Here is a 21,874-nt window from a genome sequence, read left to right as displayed (position 1 = left end):
TGTGTGCAGTTCTGTTCCAGCCTATTTCTATCCAACATTTGAGGTATTTCATAAACTTGTTTATCTATCATTTGGGCACATCTTTGGATCGATTTATTATCATTTCAATTTGTAACAGCAATGTATAAGCATTGATTTTTTATATTAGACCTAATGACATCAAGGAATCTTTATTTTGCAAGTTTATTTTGTTTCTCATTGGCCAAAAGGAAAAAAAATAATCCAGGGTGGTTATTACACTCTCTTTTATTATAAGTTACATCATATAGATCAGGAAAAATCTTCCAAAGAAATCTGGGGAAATTTGAATAAACCATTTGGAGCAAAAATGTGGTTAGTGAAAAGTTTTGTCCAAAGCTTTAGCTATTAGATTCAAGATAGCTGATGGAGTCACTATATCTAGTCGTGAGCAATCTAAGATCTCTCATTAGACAACTAGTAAAAGTCAATGCTATGGTAGATGGTGAGGATGCAATAGCCATCTTGTTAAATAGTCTACCTTCTGAATTCAACAATGGCATTTTACTCTTAGTCAAATGCCTTCTCAAACTTTGGAAAATATGATCTCAACTCTCATAGTTAAAGAAAAGAGAACAATTACAATAGATAGAAAAGGTGATCCTCAACTTGAAATGGCATTATTCTCAAGAAACAATTGTAGAAGATAAGATAAAGGCAAAGGGTAGATTGAATGTTACTACTACAAGAAGAGAGATCACATAATTTGGAATTGTAGAATTCAAGCTGATGATGTTTTGAAGGCAAAGCTCAAAGACAAACTGACAAAAGCTAATATAACCATTATTGAATATTCACTAGATATTGACAATAGCGAAGAATTTGTTAATGTAGAATATGTATTTTAGGAAGTCCACATTGTGAATGATCTATTCTAGATGAAGCTCAACATGGATGGCTGCCCAATTAGTTTGGGAGTTTTGTGGATCTAAGGAATTAAACCCTCTCATGAGGGTGAGACAACTTGTTGAAACATTGTTGGTGTAGCTCAACATTGATGGTTCTTCTATAATTTGGGAGTTTGGCAAGGTGGAATTTGGAATCTTGAGAATTCAGCTCAGAAACTACACCTTTACAAGGGTTATGAGTTAGCTTGATGGAGTTCTACTTGATACAAGAATTGTTTCCAAAGAGAAGCCTTTGAAGAATATATGGTTCTATTGTTTTTAGTCTAAGTTACCGAGTTCACCCTTGGACCCCCCTAGTACCGGTCCTGGTTCGGGTCTGGTTCAGACTGGGTTCAACTAGGGTTCGAAAAACCCAGAGGTGGTTTGTCCCGGGTCGAACCCAGGTCGAACCCAGCTGAACCCAGGCGGACCCAGGTCAAACCCAGGCGGCTGGGCAGCCCAAAAAAGCAAATTATATGCAAAATTTAATTTTTTTTTTAATTCCGCCTACTAAAAAGTGAAACTTATATCCTAAAAGTGACTTCTAAAACATTATATTCACTCATTTCACCTCATTTGTGTTGCAAACATATGTTTTATGAGAGCAGGTTGAAGAAAGGGTGAACAAAATTTGGCTTCCAAGATCAAAGAGGAGTTGAAGATTGATGTTTGTTTTGTTGTTTATATGATGCTATGTGACATGCAAATTTTTAATTCATGCTTATAGGCTTCACAAATATCAATATATATATATATATATATATATATATATATATATATATATATATATATATATATAAAAAGAATTTACATGTTTTTGTACTAACGAACCCAAACCCCTTTTCAAATTTTTGCCGTACCGACGTACCGGGTTCTTTGAACCTGAACCGGTGCCCAAACCCGGACCGGTAACTTAGTTTTTAGTTTTTAGTTAATATGTTAGTATATTTTTCTTTAAGTACAATAAGTCCTAGAAGGGTTGTTAGAATATAAGGCTTACCTTTTATAATAAAGTCGCCTTAGTGACTTTAGTGGTGTGTAATAATGTTTGTATTATTATCATTTATGGTTGTGGACAAGTGCCACATTTTTAATTGTAGGTTACATTTCTCAAACTCTATATAAGGAGATGGATCCCTTTGTAATAATCACTCCATTTTTTCATATTATTATATTGTGTCATTGACTGTGCTTGTAGCTCCTTTCTTTATAATAGATAGAGGGGAATACTAGTTTGGAGGCAGAAAGGTCCTATTTGGGTTGTTTGACACATCTTTAAGGGGTTTTAGGCCCAAAAATAAGCAAAAAAAACTTGATTGAGTCTAAAGAGAGACGGACACTAAAATGTATACAATACATGGAGGGAAAAGTGCAAACTATGCACTTTTCAATTGTATAGAATATTCGCCATATGATATAGAGTGGGAAACTCTTAAGGAGGAAGTATTTGGCTAGCTAATGATATTAAAATAGAGTACACAATCTGTGAGAAGTCAAAGATAAGTAGCACCGTGATGCATATAAAAGAAATTATAATAAATATAGTTTATTTATGACCCTTTCTTTTCTTGGCAACATTTGTATGGTGTGGCTTTTTTGGTTGATTTTGTCCAACTGTTGTGATAATGACTTCATCCTATATGCATCTCCTTCATTGACACAAAAGGGATTTTCCTTCTGAATGGAGCCCCACTGATATGTGTAGACCAATCATTTGATGGTAATGAAAATGCTTCTTTTTCAAGTAATTGTGTGCAATGTTTACCCTTTGTAGATATTTGTTCTCTCATTGTCTATGCCAAAAAAATTGTACATATATTTTTTGTCTGTATTTATTTGGTGTAGATCTAACCATCCATACTATGTCTTAGTTTGCAGCTAAAATATTGCAATTTGAAATGTAAGGATCAATGACTAGAAAATGCAAATACATTTGACATTCAAATAGAAATTAAGAAATAATAAATCCATACTAACAAGAATTCTTGCTTTTCAGGTTAAGAGATTACATAGAATGAAATATGCCGATTTTGGAGAAGGATTAACTCTCTTGAATGAAAGGTTGGTATATACACCATCTAAATGGTAAAGGCAATGGCTTGTTGAATGGCTCTATTTTTTTGGTTCGTTTTGTCATTTTTATTAAGCTCTAAAAGATGGGTACTAATTTGAAAAAAATGTCAAGAATCCCTCTCCATGTACTAAAGATCATGGAAGTAAATTAATTTCTAACATAAACCTATTGTTGGGGTGTTAGCATGCAATGCAAGTCTATTAGCACATTATCAACCCACAACGTAACTTGAGGGCTTTTCCATGGAGACTAGAGCCATATTATGGTGCCACAATAATGGTTGTTGCCCCTATTTTTAAATAGGAACACAAGTGACTTCAATGTTTCACCATATTTTCCAAGTACCATACTTATTTAGTATATCTGAGCTCTTATAATAAAGAACAAGAAATAATTTTGGCCACATAAGCTCCTTCCATATACCTAAATAGATTTTTAGTTCACTCATCATCATAAAGATGCTTAAAAAAATATTATATACATATTCGAGGCCTTATGAAATATGAAATACAAAGGGGCAACATTGGTAAGCAATATTGTTTAGGAATAAGCTAATTCATAAAATCAAGTCTTTCTTCATGAGCCCTCTTTCATGAGTAGTGGTTCACAATAGTTCATCTTTCATGATCATGAATCATCTACTTGGAATTCATTGCATCTAAGTGATGTTTGCATTGGTTAATTTCTATGACTTCTTGGGAGGTCTAACACATCTTCCATCATTTATGCCATCCATCTTAGCTCAAAGAGAACACCCACAAAGCTTTGAAGTTGGCTATTCTTTAGCTTGCTTGTGAGAACATAGCCTGACAAACTTTAGTTAAACATCCCTAAGCATGCAATGATGTGATATCAAACTAAAATCATTTAAGATTTGGCTGTGAATCCATCCAAGAATGCAAATGATTGAAAGGAAAGAAAAAATAGAAAACTAGAATGATCGAATAAACTCTATTCTATTCACAAGAATGAGAATGGTTACGATGTGAGCTATAGGTGAGTATATATAGGATATCTTGCCTAGGAGAATAAAACACAACCAATGTGGGATAATGTGTAAAAAGTCCCTAAGTAAGCTTAACCTAGTGTGAAAAAGAACTAAGTGGAGAATTAGTTTGGAAATATGCCTATTCATACTAGCACCCACCTTAAGTTCAATTTAGGGGGAAGAAAAGAGAAAAACATCAAGGATGGGTCTCGACAACAAGCTTGATGAAGTACCCATGTACAAAGATACCCTCAATGCATAGGAGGAGAAAACCTAGTGGAAAAAAACTCACCTCCCTCCTCCCTCCCCACCCCCACCATTAGAGGAAGGGGCAAAAAGGGCTAATGTGTAAAAAGTCCCTAAGTAAGCTTAACCTAGTGTGAAAAAGAACTAAGTGGAGAATTAGTTTGGAAATATGCCTATTCATACTAGCACCCACCTTAAGTTCAATTTAGGGGGAAGAAAAGAGAAAAACATCAAGGATGGGTCTCGACAACAAGCTTGATGAAGTACCCATGTACAAAGATACCCTCAATGCATAGGAGGAGAAAACCTAGTGGAAAAAAACTCACCTCCCTCCTCCCTCCCCACCCCCACCATTAGAGGAAGGGGCAAAAAGGGCTAAGTGACCCTCCTTGAAGAAATATCTTGCACCTCAAGAGAGCTTGAAAATGGATGTACCTGCTCTTAATGAAGGGTTTGGTGAAGGTATTTGCAATTTGCTCTATTGTTGGACAATAGTAAGTCAAAGACCTATTTTAGAATCGATTCCCTAAGAAAATGCATGTGGATCTTGATGTGTTTAATCTACTAATGATGGATTGGGTTCTTTGAGATGTGAATCATGCTTTGGTTGTTGTAGTAGGTAATTGATAGCTTTTGAAAAGTGATACCAAGTTTAGTGAGGATATTTTGAAGCCAAGTGGCCTTAGTGGTGGTGTTGACAAGACCCCACTACTCAATATCAGTTGAAGAGAGCAATGGTGTGTTGCTTCTTGCTTTGCTAGTAAATGGGACTGGAACCAAAGTAAAACCTGTAGCTAGATGTGGACCTGTGATAATCAAGAACACCAACCCTAGTAGAGTCCATGTATCTAGTCAAATCAAAACCCATATTTGTTGCATAATGAATCCCATAATTGTGAGTGCCTTGTATTTGATGCAGAATGTGTTTGACAACCTTCCAATGAAGCTCATTCTAATAACTCTTGTAGGGCATTAACTCAAATCTGTAATGTCCCCATTTTCAGGTTCCTAGTGAACCTGTGGAAATAATTAATTAATTTTTATTTGTCCGGAAAAGTACATTAAAAGACAACTTTAATTAATTATTTATTAAGTGACTTAGTTCCTAAATATTAAATATTTTTTAAAAAGTCACTTTTAGAGAAATAAGGATGAATTAAATAAAAAAAGTGATTTTAATTCTTTATTTCCGGAAGTTTCAGGAAAGGTTATAAAAGGGAGTTGGGTCTCTTTTGGAAGGGATGGAGAAGATTATGATAATTTGTTTATGGAGAAATCCTAGGGGTTTTGAGGATTGTAGTTTCATCCTTCCGGAGGACAAAAACCCTTCTGAAGAAAAGCGGCTATGGTGGTGAGAGATCCACCCTGGTTGTTGTTGCTGTGGGGTTCAAATGGAGTCCCAGCTTGTGTGAATTTGCAGGTTTACAAATTTAGATTTCAAGAATTTTTCGTTGAGCTGTGTGCTTCAGGTTGAAGAACATTAAATAATTTGTTTGAATGCTCCGAGTTAAAAATTTAAGCTTTGCTGGGCAAAAATTCTCTAGCTTGGATGTGTTATGTTTGATATGAGACCCCTAAGCTTTTGGCGCTAGAGACAGAGATTGAAAGCAAGTGGAATTGTTTTAATAGAAATTGCAGATTTGGGGTTTATTTGAAATCGTGGGATTTTATGTGTAGCTGATTATATGCTAAGTGCAAGAGGATGCTATGAGGAACGTGGGCAAGGAACAAGACAAATTGCCTGTCTAAAAAGAGTAAGTTTGTTGCCAACATAGCAAGCCAAAAGTCATCGCAGCTTAATTGATCATATGACAAATCATGGGGAAATCGATTCTTATTCATGTTCACATTGCACAGAAATAAGAAGGATGTGGCATGAAAACAAACTTTAGAAATAGTCTTGAGATGCTTGCTTGCTAGCCGACTCATTTTAAGGGATATTGAGTGAAAGTTAATAGAAGCAAGGTCCCTTTGAAATATCAAAATCACAGCCTTCATCAAAAGAGACACGGGCCATATCTAATACCAAGCAAAAGACAAAGGGGATGAATCGTATCTATGAAAAGGTGAAATGCAATATTGAGCGATGATTGTTTTTCGTGTTTGTCATTTAGTGTTCTTCATGAGAGACGTATATGATCATAGTGTGAATATGTATAATGTTTCAATCACACATTATTGTGTAGGGTTGTCCACTCTATCTTTATTTGGCCTTCATTCCTCATCTTGTAGCGCAAGTCAGACAGTGGTGTCTGATTGCTGCTAACAATGACAAGGATTGTTAAATGACTAGCTTATCATATCCCTGGTATGTGGTTAATATGTGGTCAAGGAGGGCCTTTTCTTGCGTGTATGTGACTTCTCTTCTATTGATCTCAGCTTTTTCACCATTAGTTTTAGCGATATCTGAATTTTGTTAGCTTACAACCATACAAAATGTTAACTGTATAGAACACTTGCCAATGCCATTGCAACACCTGGGTCCTACCTTTATGTCATTTGACCACATTGGGCTTTGGAGTATAATGGCATTTTTTATGTTCTTCAAAACATCACATTCCATTCACACAAAACTGTGGTTTTTACTTAAACTATTTAACAATCAGTCTACTCATTGTATATTGCTTAGGCAGATTATGAACTTTTCTGGCTATTCCTAGTGTTTTTCTCCTTTGACTGGCAATTTTATCTGCATGTCTTTATAAAGGGTTAGACGATTAAAAAAATTTTGATGGCATCAAGATTCCCTTGAAACTTACAAGTAAGGGTAGAAAAATGTCCTAAATGATAAAAAAATTTAAACTTCTACAGTCCATTGTTGTTGAAACAAAAATTTACATAGCTTCTAGATGAACAAAGATTATAGGCTTCCACTTTCCATTCTAGATGATATTCCTATCATGAAAATATATTGCACATAGTGAAGTTATAATCTCTGAACAATCATTTCAAAATGTTTTAAATAGATATTGATGTATGAGCAATATCATTTTGAGAGCACAATCAGTTCCCTAAATTCTTAACATTCATTTTGTAATTTATATTTATTGTTTTTCAGGTTATTGCAATTGACTTGGCTGACCAATGTTGGATATACATATGATCAGTTCAATTTCAGCGAAGTTTGTACCTCATCCTTTACCTGTATTGTTAACATGAATGATTATTTTAATTTGCTGGGTATTCAGGCATCTTGATTTTGCTATCTTTTAAGTTTTCCTTAAGTTTTATATATATGCTACTCTAGTAATTTGCCAGTGCCATAAATATTGTGTTCCTAATTGACCAATGGAAGAAAGGAGTACTAAACTGGTTTAGAGTCTTCAAAATGATGATACAGTGCAATGTATATGCCTATTTGACAATATTTTCAAATAATATTATTAGGACTGACTTGAAAGTTAAAACATTATTATTAAATTATTTTCGTAACTTTATCCCTTAATCTGTGGAAAGAAAGAAATAGGTGTGGGTCTCCCAATTATTTTATTTCTGAAAAGGGGGTACGACATATCCAAAGAAAGAAGGAAGCTATTGACCTTAACAAGTGATCAAGGTAGATCAATGGGATTTAGAAAGTATACTGAGTTAAATTGGCTGGAGCCGTAAAAAAGGCTTCAAATCAGACTAGATGCCAAGAACTAACTAGAGTACAAAACTCTATCAGTCTATCTAATTGGTATAAACACCAAAAGTTGCTCCTACACATGCTCGGAGACTTGTTTATTACAGTTAGTAAAAATATCAGATATGTTACATGTATTACAAATGTCCATGAAAAAGAAAATGTCTTAATAGACTTTAATCACAAAAGGGAACCGTGGTTTTGCACCAGGATTACATTAGAACCTGAATGTGGAATAGAAGAACCAGAACTGTTATTATAGTGATGGATCCATACAAGCCTTGACAACATTGATGGTTGAGTGATTATATTTTCTTGTGCCATATCCATTGATTTCTGTTACTGACTACTATGGTCATTTCATATCTCATTTTGTGATATGCTCTATGGATTTTATTGATTGCCGTTATATCATTGTTAGTTCAATGGATACATAGGATTGTCAATTATGTTTTGACTTTGCTAGCTGTGAATCTTTATTGGATTTATGGAAGGCTTGCTTTAGGGCAATGGGTGATATAAAAACTGGTTCTTTTGTCTATAAGAATGGCCATGTATGAGATTTGATGTGGACCACCACAACTTGGCATATATTGGAAGTCATTTGGAAAAACGTGCTGACTTGACATGATTTGGTTGCCAAGTATCTGCCAGGTACTTGCTGAGTCTCAGCTGAGTCCTATAAAAAACTTGCAGAGTGCTGTATGAAGGCATAATTTGTTGGTCCGAGGGTCATATGCCATATGTAATCTTTAAAGTACGAAAAATTAATGATTGGAATAGACTTTTGTGTTCTCTAATTGATTAGTTCCATTGTTTGTTTTGTGCAATTATGTTTTCTCTGCTAACTTTTGTTGAGTTTTTGCTGATTCTTGAGTCCGAGTCAAAATTTTGGGCTGTCAAGTCCATACTGATTTGAATTTTTTCCAACTGTGAGAATGGCTACTATATCACTTTGGAAAGATTGCTGTTATATTGTTAAACAAAATTGGAAGAATTGAGTTGTTGCAAGCAACATTGATTGAAGACATATTAGAGTATTTCCTAGGTGTGCATTTGCTCGTAATAGCCTGATCTCCTAATTTTTTAACTTGGCTGTCAACATTATTTAGCCCAATAGTATGTGTGCCTATTCTATGGAAGCTGTGTTTACTGAAGTCTATGTTGTTGCATCAGTGGAACGCCTTGCTTTGGGGTGGTTCAAGTGGTTTGAAAAATAGTTCTTGTTTCCGTGTAAAAGTGGCTACTATATTAATTTGGAAAGACTGTCACTATATTGGTGAATATTATTAAAAGAGCATGTTTATTTTCTATATTGATGGTAAGAAGCATTCATTTTAAATGGTATTGGACTATACCTCTGATGCACATCATTTACATTAACATCGATTCCCTTAAAGATGGATATGGTTATAAATGAATAGTAGCAGTACAATTGAAAACCTCGAGATTAATCCCAAGTAATTGTGATCCACCACATTTTCTGTACCATATTTCCTGAGTTTTCTGAAAAGTGGTTCTGAAATTTTTTATACATACCTACCATTTTTTGGCATATTTTTACACAGGCAGAAAATTGCAAAGACCAGGCAGACTTAATTTTTTTAATTTAAGGTACAGGTTAGGGCATTCCAAATTCTTTTTTCAGGTTTTAATTTGAATGGACTTATTTTAGAACCAAAACTCTAAACTGCAAAGAGGGTTATATAAAAACATACCCTAATGTGGGTTTAGATAAGAACATGGGGTTGTCCTTAAAATAGTAGGCCATGGTTAGCCCTTTGTTTTTTGCACAAATTCTGTTGGGTTAAAGTACTTCAGCTTTTTTAAAAGCATTAAGTTCTTTGTGACCCCCCCTCTTTTTATGCTATATTTCTATTTCCATGCAACATATGTGACATAAAATAACATCAGATTTCCCCCCATTTTACAAATATCCTATTTTTTTTTCAATTTTTGAGTTTTTATTGAATTTTTCCCATTTTGAACCTGGGTAATTGGATTCTATGTACACTTTACCACACTGTGTAAATGAAATGCTATTGTTCACTAGATTCTAGTGTCTGCGTTTCAATGTTGGTCCATCATATTTGACAGGTCTACAATCATATTGTTGCATATAAATAAAAATACTAAAGCAACATGAAGATCTAGTTTTCAGCACAATTGCCTTTTACTGTAATAGGCACTTCAGTATGTTTTTTTTCTCCTGTTGAATATTAGACTGGAGTATTTGTTGTCTTTTGTTGTTCAAATGTTCCATAATTCTGATTAATGCACTTGTGGGTGAGGCAGGTGAAAAGATTTCAGCATCCCATGAAAGATGGTTGGGGATTGGCAAATGATGGAAAAAATTTATTTGGAAGCGATGGAAGTTCAACTATGTATTATTTTGATCCAGTTACATTCAGAGGTTTTGCAATTCAATATTTTATTTGTATCTTTAATTTGTTCATTTAAAATTCTTTCTTCCATTTTCCAAAGATTGACATTTTCATGCTATATTTTTTTCGCTTTTAGGTAACCTGGAAAACCTCTTTGGTTTTTAATCTTCTGGTAGTTCTTAAATATTTAAAACTCTGACAAATTAGCAGCAATTCATGATGTGTCCATAATGCATAACTAAAAAATGCCATTTCTTGTTGTGTTTAAACTGTGTTCAGAAAAATATAGAGTAACTGTGAAATACGAAGGAATTGAAGTGTCTCATTTGAATGAACTTGAATATATTAATGGCGAGGTCTGGGCTAATGTTTGGCAGGTATGTGAGTTTTTTCTTTTCAATTACCAGGAAGGTAGATAATTTTCACAATCTCTCTCTTGCTTACCCCAAATCGATCACCCTGGCCAACACCCTTTGTCCCTCTCTGTAAGCGGCAAATTAACAAATACGACTTTTGGTAATGTATTAAAATAAAACATTAGTATTAGGCCTTAGTTATGAGGTAGTTGTGTGACGGTTGATGGCCTAACCAACCGCAAAGCTCTTTATGTGTAGTCTTGTAGCACATTGGAGTATGCGTTTTTTGGAGATTAATATGAATACATCTATGTTACATCTGTTATATTCCTGCATATTGTTCTTGGGTTGATTCACTACCTTGTTATATTGGGTCTATGACTGTGTCATATCATGCTATGCTGTTGCAATCTAGAGCTTAGTATATAAGCTGTGACTATAATTTCAATCTACTTCAGCTACTAACACTCTCCCTCTTGACTTCTTTTTGGGTGTTTGTTTGGAGGTTCAAGACTTTTGAGTGAATAGATTATAAATTTTGTTTTAGTATATTCCAAGATTCCTGAAATTGCTAAGCTGAAAGTTGTCTAATCTAGCTAGAGTTAAAGAATGGTTTGTTGTAACTCTACTTCATCCTTAGATAACTGTGTTCATTTGAACACTTTTTTTCACTTAAATCATAAAGCCACTTTACAAAATATTTAAGTAAAATAATAAAATATTATTTCCAGACCTTAGGAAATTCACCAAGTCTTGAAACTGAATTTTCATTGTGGCTGAGGGGGAAACTAAGACTAAGACCAATTATCAGAAATAACACTTACTATAACTAGTAAGATGCTAAAAATAGCAAGAAATTCCCAAACCCTGAAACCAAAGACACTGCTCTCTATAATTGAGGGAATATTGAGATTGAGACACCGTGACTATTCTCGTAGATTATGTGTACCATAACTATACATACTATAGAGCTTGATGGTTAGATGAGTATGTCTTATCACCAAACCTATAGTTTTCATAATGGGTATTTATAATTATCTACACGGTATATTGGTGTATGTCTACTCATCTAACCATCAAGCTCTATGTGTATGAATTATGTTGGGCTATTATTTCTATATTCTTGAAAGCACCGTTTATGGATAAGACTATTAGAGGAGAATATAGCCCTTATATGTAACAGGATATTATAGTTTATCATATCACCAACATTCACATGGACTGTTGGTGATATGATAAACTTTATTTTCTGGACAAGAGCACTTACCACTCCAAACTAATAGTAACATATTATATATCATATCCTAATTATAATTACTAGTTAGATATGTTATAATCCATATCTGGTATATAATGTCGATTTTATACTTGTAATAATAGTTTTATATTATCTATTAGTCCATAGTATATAGTTAATTATTTTATACAAATAATTTGACTCTATTCATTTGTTATATGAATAAAGGTTGTAGATGATATAGGTTATATAATTTAATGTAATAGCTATATACTAATGGTGGCATATACCCAATAAAACTACTCTTGTCTATATATTACTAGATATTAATCGGTACAATGGTATAATTACAGTATATCTATTCTTTGCTTAGCCGATGGACCTATCAACTAGTTAGATATGTATACCAGTCTTTTAATATTTCTATAGAGGATATTATCTAGTTGGCAAACTGAAGATAGAGTTAGTATCTACGTTACCCCAAGTTTCCAGGACGGGGGGACAGGGGGACGAGTTTCCAGGACGGCAAATTTTTTTGCCAAATTTGGGGACGGGGGGGGGACGGCTATATAAAATCTAGGGAAAATTTAAAATATATAGGAAAATTCTAAATGTTCATATGAAAACATGGATAAAGCATGCATCTATACATTATATTCATATGAAAACATGGATATAGCATGTGTATGATACTATGAAAACATTTTAGAATGCAAACATCAAACATACAACATTATCAATAGACTCAATACTCAATATGCACTCATAATTCAGAATTTCAATTCATTCACATTGTCAATATGCATATCATAATAGATATTAAAGAAATAACATACATAATGGAGCCTAATCAGACTCGAAGGTTAAATTTTCACTACTTCCATCAGCACAGTTTCCCCCTATATTTTTTGATGGGGGTTTGGGAGCAGTGCCCCTTGCGCTCTCCCTGTCGCGATATAGGGTGGGGTCGAGGGGCAGCGCCCCGTGAGGCCAAAAATACTTTTATTATTTTATATAGGCGTCGGGTGTTATTTTTCTATTGGCAAAAAACCCTTCATGAGATATTTCACTCCCTCAATTACACAAAAAACATCATTTAAAAAAAGATGAAAATATGACTTTTTATTTTAATATTTTTCCCTAGCCCTAGATGTGGGGGACATCTAGCCATCCCCAGGACGGCTGGGACGTCCCCAATCCGTCCCCGGGACGTACGGACGTCCCCCATAGCTAGGGAAGCCGTCCCCCCGTTTCGGGGACGTCCCCTCAAAATTCTGACAATTTGGGGACGGGGGACGTCCCCTGGCCGTCCCCAAGTCCCCGAAACGTCCCCAGGACTGGGACGGGGGTTTTCAAGTAGGGGATGCGTCCCCGGGTTTCGTAGGTTAGTATGAATATTATATAAGGTACTCATACATATGGACACAATATTTCTATATTGGTAATAATCGGGTCAATAAGTTAAACCCATAAATTAGAATATAAACTGGATATTTCATAGTCTATTATAGTTAGAATTATAGCCTATTAGCATATAAATCAAAATATATTTCAACTAATAGAACTATACTTCTAAGATTATAGATATATATTGTTTAAATAAAAATTCTCTTGGCTTATTGGTCTTTGTTGAGTATATCCATTTACCTTATTGGATCATATACTTCTAAGATTATAGATATAACAAATAGATATTAATGGTATGAACATATTGGAACCCATAGACAACATCTTCTTGTGTTCTTAATTGCTTTTGCATCTATGTTATTGGCCAAAATTATATAGTAATACCTATCCCATATATAAATATACCCTGACGACCACTTTGGGTCTCATACACACACATCATCTTTACTATATTAAAACAAGAATTAATTGGTTAAGATTAGACGGGACATATTAATAATATAATTTATAATAAGGGTATATTCTTCTAATGAAATTTTCCTTAAGTTGCAAGTTTTATGTTTTTCCTTTGTTTTAGTGTTGTAGAGAAATTTTAAGTTAATTATAAAACCATTTATATCTCTAAAACTAATGGATACTTCATCATATAGTTATTATAGTATATAATTTATAATAGAATAAGAAGCTATATACCCAGTATGATGATATAGGAAATGTAGAATGTTCGGAATCTGGTAAAGTTATTATAATCTAACTTAAACTATTCTATTATAAATTATATACTATAATAACTATATGATGAAGTATCCATTAGTTTTAGAGATATAAATGGTTTTAACTTATGGTTTTAACTAGTGGTATATTACTCACAATATGGTTATACCATATTGGCATTAACCAATCCATTTTTAACATCCTTACCTTCATTATATTAAATCTATAATATGGCCATCTTATATGGTAAAGAGTTAAAGATAAATACTATTAACTATTATGGTTAATGAATACATAGATGTGGTTATATTAACATCTATTATCTCTATACTATGTTGAGAGGTATATGTTTGTGCTTTAATACTATATAGAGTTGGTAATATGTTTGCTACCCCAATAATGAATATGGTAATTTATGAGAATGTATTTATTTATAGTGAAAGGTTAGGTAGATTATTATGTTCCCACTATGACTATTTAGCTACATCCATGCCTCTAGTATAGGATAAATTTAACAATATTATATGTATCTATACTATCATTATAATGGTAATCAGTTATAGATATACTTCTCTATAACTATAGATATTATATAGTTATGGTATCCTCCAATATATGGTTAGATGAGTATGTCTTATCACCAAACCTATAGTTTTCATAATGGGTATATATAGGATTATTCTGTAGGGTTCTAATAATGGGTATTTGGATACTATCATATATTTTTAATGAAGTCAATATATATCAATTAACCATTATAACTATGCAACATGTGCTCCATAATTTGCATTATGGTGATATTAATTAATAATCTTATATGCATAAATTGATATTTATACTAATAATTCTAACTTATTTGGGTAATTTAAAAATGAACCTATATTATAAGTTAGTTTAAACGAGTATATGTATTACTATATCTAGATATATTTTGGCATGCATCATTGAACCCATTGGTTTGCTCACTAATGGTTCCTAACTATTATGCTCATATAGTTTAATTCTTTTAAGTTATAGCTATTGGGTCTAAGAACATTGACCAGCTCACTATTGATATATATAATTTAATGGTAAACTAGATACCCGTATATACCATGTGCTATCTTAGGTATATATTGTATCCTTCCATCCAATATAATTGTTTAGTACTAATAATATACCGTATAAGATATAAATTAGTTCGTAATATGGTTTTCATAATATACCGTGCGATAACATACTATATTTACTTAGTCTTATACCATTTGTATTTATATATAGAATCTTATTATTTCTTAATTATAGTACTTCTATATCCCCTTAAGAAGGCTAACAATTAGGAACTACTATATATAATATACATTAAATGGAATATATGTATGATTGGAATCCAATGTTGATTGGAAGGTTTAAACTAACTTCATGATTGATCCAATAAATATTACAACAATAAGTAATATACAATATTGATAACTATATTATACTTAGCCTATAATCAATTACCCATTATACTAATTTAACAATATGTATTAATCTAGTTTAAAAGATTAAAGTGAACATATATACATGACAGATATATTACTAGTTATTCTTGGTTAATATTCTGAGATATATGTATTAAGTGTCAAATATATCTCAGAATATTTAGTTATAGAATAAATATAACTAAATGCTAATACGAAACTATAGTCCTCACCATTTGTTATATGAATAAAGGTTATGCCATGGTAATTAATAATAGTATGGCAAAGTTATTGGGTAAACTTTCCTAACATACTCTCATTCACCCATGGGTTATTAAAGGTAATTCTATTTTATTTCAATGGCATACGCTGATGTTACTATGGTCACATATTCAGTATATATTAGCATAGTTATACCAAATAAGCTATCAGTATAAGGGACAACTATCATGAAATAATTATTAGTCCATGGGTTTGTGTATAACAACAAATATGTTAAATCTGTACTCCAGCTAAAGACTATATAAAACTATTATTACAAGTATAATATCGACATTATATACCAGATATGGATTATAACATATCTAACTTATATAGCCCAATAATATATGGCAATATTCTCCTACCAGTTCTAAATATCTATCAACTATAGTAGCCCAATCCATTATGACCATTATTTTCAAGTTATATTAAGAGCTTTGATTTATATCGATATTATACTTGTAATAATAGTGAATATCATTGTTATAGAGTATATATTACCAATTATATATACTATTACCTAAGATACCGTATAGAGTATATATTACCAATTATATAAATTAGTTCGTAATAGAGTATATATTACCAATTGTTTAGTAATAATAATATACCGTAATATAGTTTGCATCCTATAGTTTTCATAATGGATATATAAACGGTATACTCATCTAACATCATTCAGTTATATTGGTGCGATAAGTTACCATATAACTCTATTATACTATAAATTAATGAATTTTTACATTATCCCTATAACATTATCCCTATATCATGGTAATGGGTTTAATAATATCATGATTTTTGGAATTAGATCAATTGGATGGTTTTTAAAAGAACCCCCAAAATATTGTACATATTTACATTCCACAGTTTCTCCATTGCTCGATGAGGAAGGAGGTTGCAAGATTACTTAATTTATAAGGAACGCTTGACATATCTGACCTACAACAGTCAGATATTTATTGGTAGGAAAATATGATGAATTAGCACCCAGATCTGGGCTTAACCACATTGGTTGGTGGTAAGAATAATAGTCTACGCTTAATAGTGGTTAACTATTCTTAATACTATATTTGATAGGAGTGATGTAATCCTTATAGGCTAATCAAACAGGTATAAGAATTAATTAGTAAGCAAGTCTCAGCCTGAATGATGTGTCCTAGTATTGTATGGGATTATCCAACTGTATGCTGGAGTTGCAAGAGGTATATTAAGGCAGAATTGTTATAAGGGTGCTAAGACTTATATTGGAATTTTCTAGTGGTATTCTCATTATGCAGTAATACTTTTGTGTGTTTTACTTGTTATATAATACAATGGTTAGCATACTATGCCAGATTCACGAAAGTGTTGCATGCCTGAGGAAAAATTATATAGTGGTTTATAATTAAATACCACTAGAATAAAGGTATACTAGCTAAGGTAAATTATACTTATAGTTAAACACTAAATTATGTCAAAGCAAGACTAGTTTAATCTAACATAAGTATAAAATATGGTGGTATCCGTATAGTTAAACTAGAATTTAATAGTACCTGTAACATAGACCAAATAGCTATTAGAAGGTGGAAAGTAGAATTGGGATTTGCACCCTTTGTTGATTACTAGTTTAATCTAACGTAAGTATAAAATATGGTGGTATTGTTATAGTTTTACAATATGTATGAGTACCCTAATTGACAAGACATATAAATGAAATAACTTTATTTCCCTGAGTAATCTACTATACCGGTAATATGACAAGTCTGGCATAGCCCATGTTTCCTTTAGTGATGATATATATGGTTCATGGTGGTATAGCTTATAATGACTATATTAACTGCAATATAATGGTGACAACTGTATTTTAGTCTGTATATTCTGACAATCCAATACAATTATAATATCATGTTCTAGGTAAAAATATAGCCATTGACAGACATTGGCACTATATGTATGTTAACTTAATTCCAGTTAAGCAACGGTCACATAGGTATTCGTTTTGAACTGTGTCGCATTAACTCTCTCCAATTTCATATTCACATTCCCCATATGGTAGGAAAGCTATTTTGGAGACATACTAGTATAATCCAATTTATACAACCCTAGTGCTAATTATAGGCCAGAAGGATAGCAGTTATTTATAGATGGTATAAATAACCTTTAACTATTAACTATGTCATAGAATAGTATTACTAGACTATTATAATCAAATGAGATCATGGATTATATTGATACCCATTCCATATATCTTACAGTGGTATAGTAATTGCTAATCTTCCTAGATGTTAACCATAAGAGATGAAATATTTTAGTGTGCATCTAAAATAGTCCAGATAATACTTGTAAGAACTGGCTATATAATTAGTTCAAGTTTGGTAATTATTTAACAAGTATTAAGTCATATATATACCATATATGATACTCATATACATTCTGCTCATAGGGTCATTAATAAAATAAAATGGAACCATATAATGACTATATTAACCATACAATACATTAAACCAAATCTATTGTCGGTAGGTGAGCACTTCTCTTGACAAGACTAGTTATTTCATTTAGGTATACCTGTCACCTAGTATACTTAATAACTTACACCATTTTTACTTCTATGTTTACCTAGTTGGTTATCTTGCCAGTTGATGTGTATGATGTAAATGCTAATAGATTTCTTCTTTAAATCTCAGTACTTGATTTTTCTATTATATAAACTATTCTCTTAGGTAACCCATGCAACCTCACGACTTCCTTGAAAATAGGTCAGCTATATGCACTGCATCTGATGTTTTCTTACAGGATATGAAATGCAAGAAAGATGTATTGAGTTTGTAATGTTTATGCATCTTATGATCACTGAAATTTGAGTACAAGAGTTGATTTGCATACATATTGTTGTCATATGGAATTACTTACAATTCCCAATTAAGGCCTGATAGGGAGATACTCAAAAATTGGCCCAAATTGTGTGTTTGTAATCAATTTTAGTTGCAAGGTTAACAATAAGATCAGGTGAGTAAATTCCATGCACTGTAACATGTTAAATGCCCTACCAATTTAACATGTCTTGTGTCTGAACTCCAATTAACCTAATCATGGTTAATTACACTATCATCCAATGTTATTAATGATTACAGTAACTGCTTCACTAATCATGGCTTGTTCACTATGATGGCTATAAGTAATTGATAGGAACACTCAAATCAACTAGCACTAATTACTGTGCTATGTGAAGGAATGAATTGCAAAGATAACATCTCCTATGCCTGAATAAATGGTACACAGTGATAATGAAATAACCTCAATATACTTAGGATTTATGTAGTTTGGATATACATAAATGGGTATTTGCATGAGCATTCATGATATGAAAACTATAGGTTTATATACTGTATGAACCTATATCATGATACAACAAACTTCATAAGACATATACCATCATGGAACATATATACCCTATAACATTATCCAATATATGGTAAGTCACCTATACTCATAATACCATGTGGTGCTTTCGAGAATATAGAAATAATAACCCAACATAATTCATACACATAGAGCTTGATGGTTAGATGAGTATGTCTTATACCTTTCTTTGGTTTACGATTAATATATAATAAGTCATAGTAACCATTATTTAACTATTAGTTCGTGGTATTATTATAAGCCAAAGTATACCCATTATATAACAGTAAAGTAATAGAAACAGTTAAATGCCTTTATTAGTTACCACCTTGGTGCATATATTCAATCTATAATATATATTATATGTCATAGTTGGAATATATAATCTGTTTATATAGCTTCCCATTACATCCTCTATTACCCATTATACAATCTTAAAACAGTTAAATTATTAAGAAACATAGATCCTAAAGAGAATTTAGTAATGATATATATACCATATTAGGATAGTATACCCATTACATCCTCTATTACCCATTATACAATCTTAAAACAGTTAAATTATTAAGAAACATAGATCCTAAAGAGAATTTAGTAATGATATAACACATACTATAAATTATAAATTATTACCAGCTGTCTACACTATTAATGGTACTGGTAGTCAGAATTTAGTATTATGTCATTAATGATATATAATGATTTGTTGTTGTCATTGATGTCAACATATTCATGTGATTTTAGTTAAATGGGAACCCGATTCATAGTGTAGACAGTTGTCTTCTGTTTCATAATAGCTAAAGATTATAACTTCATAAGCAAGCAAAAAATATTATAATTTTCTTACCCTAAATAAAACATATATAATTTTCTTACCCTAAATAAAACACTGCACAATTAAATAGTATAATGATTTATAACTCAGAAAATGGCAATCGAGTCCACGTCAGTATATTGTGAGAAAGATTGCCGAAACGTGAAATGGATAACAGTACACGACAAATCACGAAATGTCGAATAGTTCATATTTGTCGAATGGTGCACGATTGCGATTAAAAATTTAAATTGTATATTGTGAGAAAGATTGCCGAAACGTGAAATGTAAAATACACGGCAAATCACTTTTTTTTTTGATAGGGTTTTTGTCAGACGTGATATTTTTATTTTTAATCATGATTTCATCGCAATTTTTTTCGCTGATAGTCCACGATTTTTGGGGAAAAATCATGCATGATTTTATAGCCGATTAAATTGGCAGGCCATTTGCCTCACGATTAATCACGATCTGGCCGATTTATCGCCGATATTTTCATCTATGCTTTGATTTAGGGTTTTGAAGTAAATTGAGTATTTTTTGAGTTTGAGTTTTGGATATTAAATCTTGCCTTAAAGCTCCTTGATGTGTTACTTCATTGGGGGCTCCTTTACTTGGATATCTGTATTTAGATGCCATGACTTGGGGATTTCAACTACTTTTGGTTTATCCTCTGCTGCTTTGTTTCATTTTTTTAACTTCTGTGGTTAGTTATTTTTTGTTGCCGAGGGTCCTTGTGGCTCAGTTCTTCTCTATTGAACAAGTTAGTGTTTGAGTCCAGTTGACTTACTTTGTCATTCGTGGACATCAATATAACTCCCTTCTTCTTTCTTACGCTTTGATATCTTTTATTTTTGGTAGCATTTTGTATTTTACTTGCAGCATCAAGTTTATCTCCACAAATTATTGATCATTAACAAAGCAGTCTAATGAAAGTTTAGCATCATCTTTAGCTTATTAAGTAGATGTTAATGGTTTTTGTCTATGTAGTGTTTTTGGCAAAATCAGTGGGAATTCTATTGAGGCTGCTATCCTCGAAAGATTCAGTAGAGATTTCATTCATTTCAAACATATTTTTTGAAGCAAAATGCCATTCGGTTTAAGACTAAAACAAGGAAAAATAACAAAGGAGGGCTACCAAAGCTGTTATGTTCCCTTTTCTTGTTAAATTAATTGGGGACCCATTTCTTTATTCCACGTAGGCTAAGCAATAAAGTTAGGAAAACAATTTAATAATAATGTTTTAAGTTAGTCCTAGTAATATTATTCAATAAAACACTAGAAAAAGACAACTCAAATATAATTATTAGTTAGATAAGTTGTCATCAAAATGGGACATAATAAGGGTTTTGAAATATTTTATTAAAATGTTTTAGATGAGCACTTTTGGAGGGAAATAGGACATTTAAAATATTCGCACAAAAAAAGAGTCTAAAAGAATGACAATCACACATAAGGAGATCATTTAATTTATGAAATCAAAACCCCCTTTTTATCTAATAGTGTAGATGGCAATTATGTCGTCATTAAATAAAACTTAGTTGTTAGCATAATCTGGCATGTAATGGGTAATCTCTCGAAGGTAGTTGGTTGTTTTGGCAGTTGGCATCCCCGCCAATTGACCGAATGGTATATAGTCTGGCATTGTATCGGGAAGAAGTTTTGTTAATTGTATATCCATTACGGAGTGCAATAAAAGACATCTTTTCTGGCCTACATGATTTTATGATGTTCTGTTATTACTTTATGAATATTGTCTGTGTATCATTTCCATACCATGTAATTCACAATGTCACATTGACACTTGAAGGACTAAACATTTTGGCACCATTGCCGATTCGAATTCCAGAGATCAATATGGCAACAGGCGGTAGGCACTAATGGGCTGACCATTCGATCAACAATTGATCGTTACTAACAATGATACACGCAAAGAGGTGACCCAGGTGGAAGCACAAGAGGATCAATTGACGGAGGACTTGGTAGACCTGTGGGAGGTGTCGGTCACGTAGTACGTGCAGAGGGAGGCTCAAGAGA

The 21,874-nt window shown here is 32.5% G+C and overlaps 1 protein-coding gene across 2 annotated transcripts in view; it reads left to right on the top strand.

Moving 5' to 3' along the window:
* LOC131057392 (glutaminyl-peptide cyclotransferase) overlaps window positions 1–21,874 on the top strand; it is a 178,224-nt gene that overhangs the window by 89,575 nt on the left and 66,775 nt on the right. For both annotated transcript variants that reach the window (XM_057991562.2, XM_057991561.2), the window contains 4 exons: window positions 2,902–2,966; window positions 7,272–7,335; window positions 10,134–10,251; window positions 10,502–10,599. In XM_057991562.2, coding sequence (XP_057847545.2) covers window positions 2,902–2,966; window positions 7,272–7,335; window positions 10,134–10,251; window positions 10,502–10,599 — 345 coding nt within the window. The remainder of the gene's footprint in view (window positions 1–2,901; window positions 2,967–7,271; window positions 7,336–10,133; window positions 10,252–10,501; window positions 10,600–21,874) is intronic.

This window comes from Cryptomeria japonica, chromosome 5, assembly GCF_030272615.1.
Source record: "Cryptomeria japonica chromosome 5, Sugi_1.0, whole genome shotgun sequence".
NCBI classification, from domain to species: Eukaryota; Viridiplantae; Streptophyta; class Pinopsida; order Cupressales; family Cupressaceae; genus Cryptomeria; species Cryptomeria japonica.
This window is presented reverse-complemented; position numbering and strand designations above follow the sequence as displayed.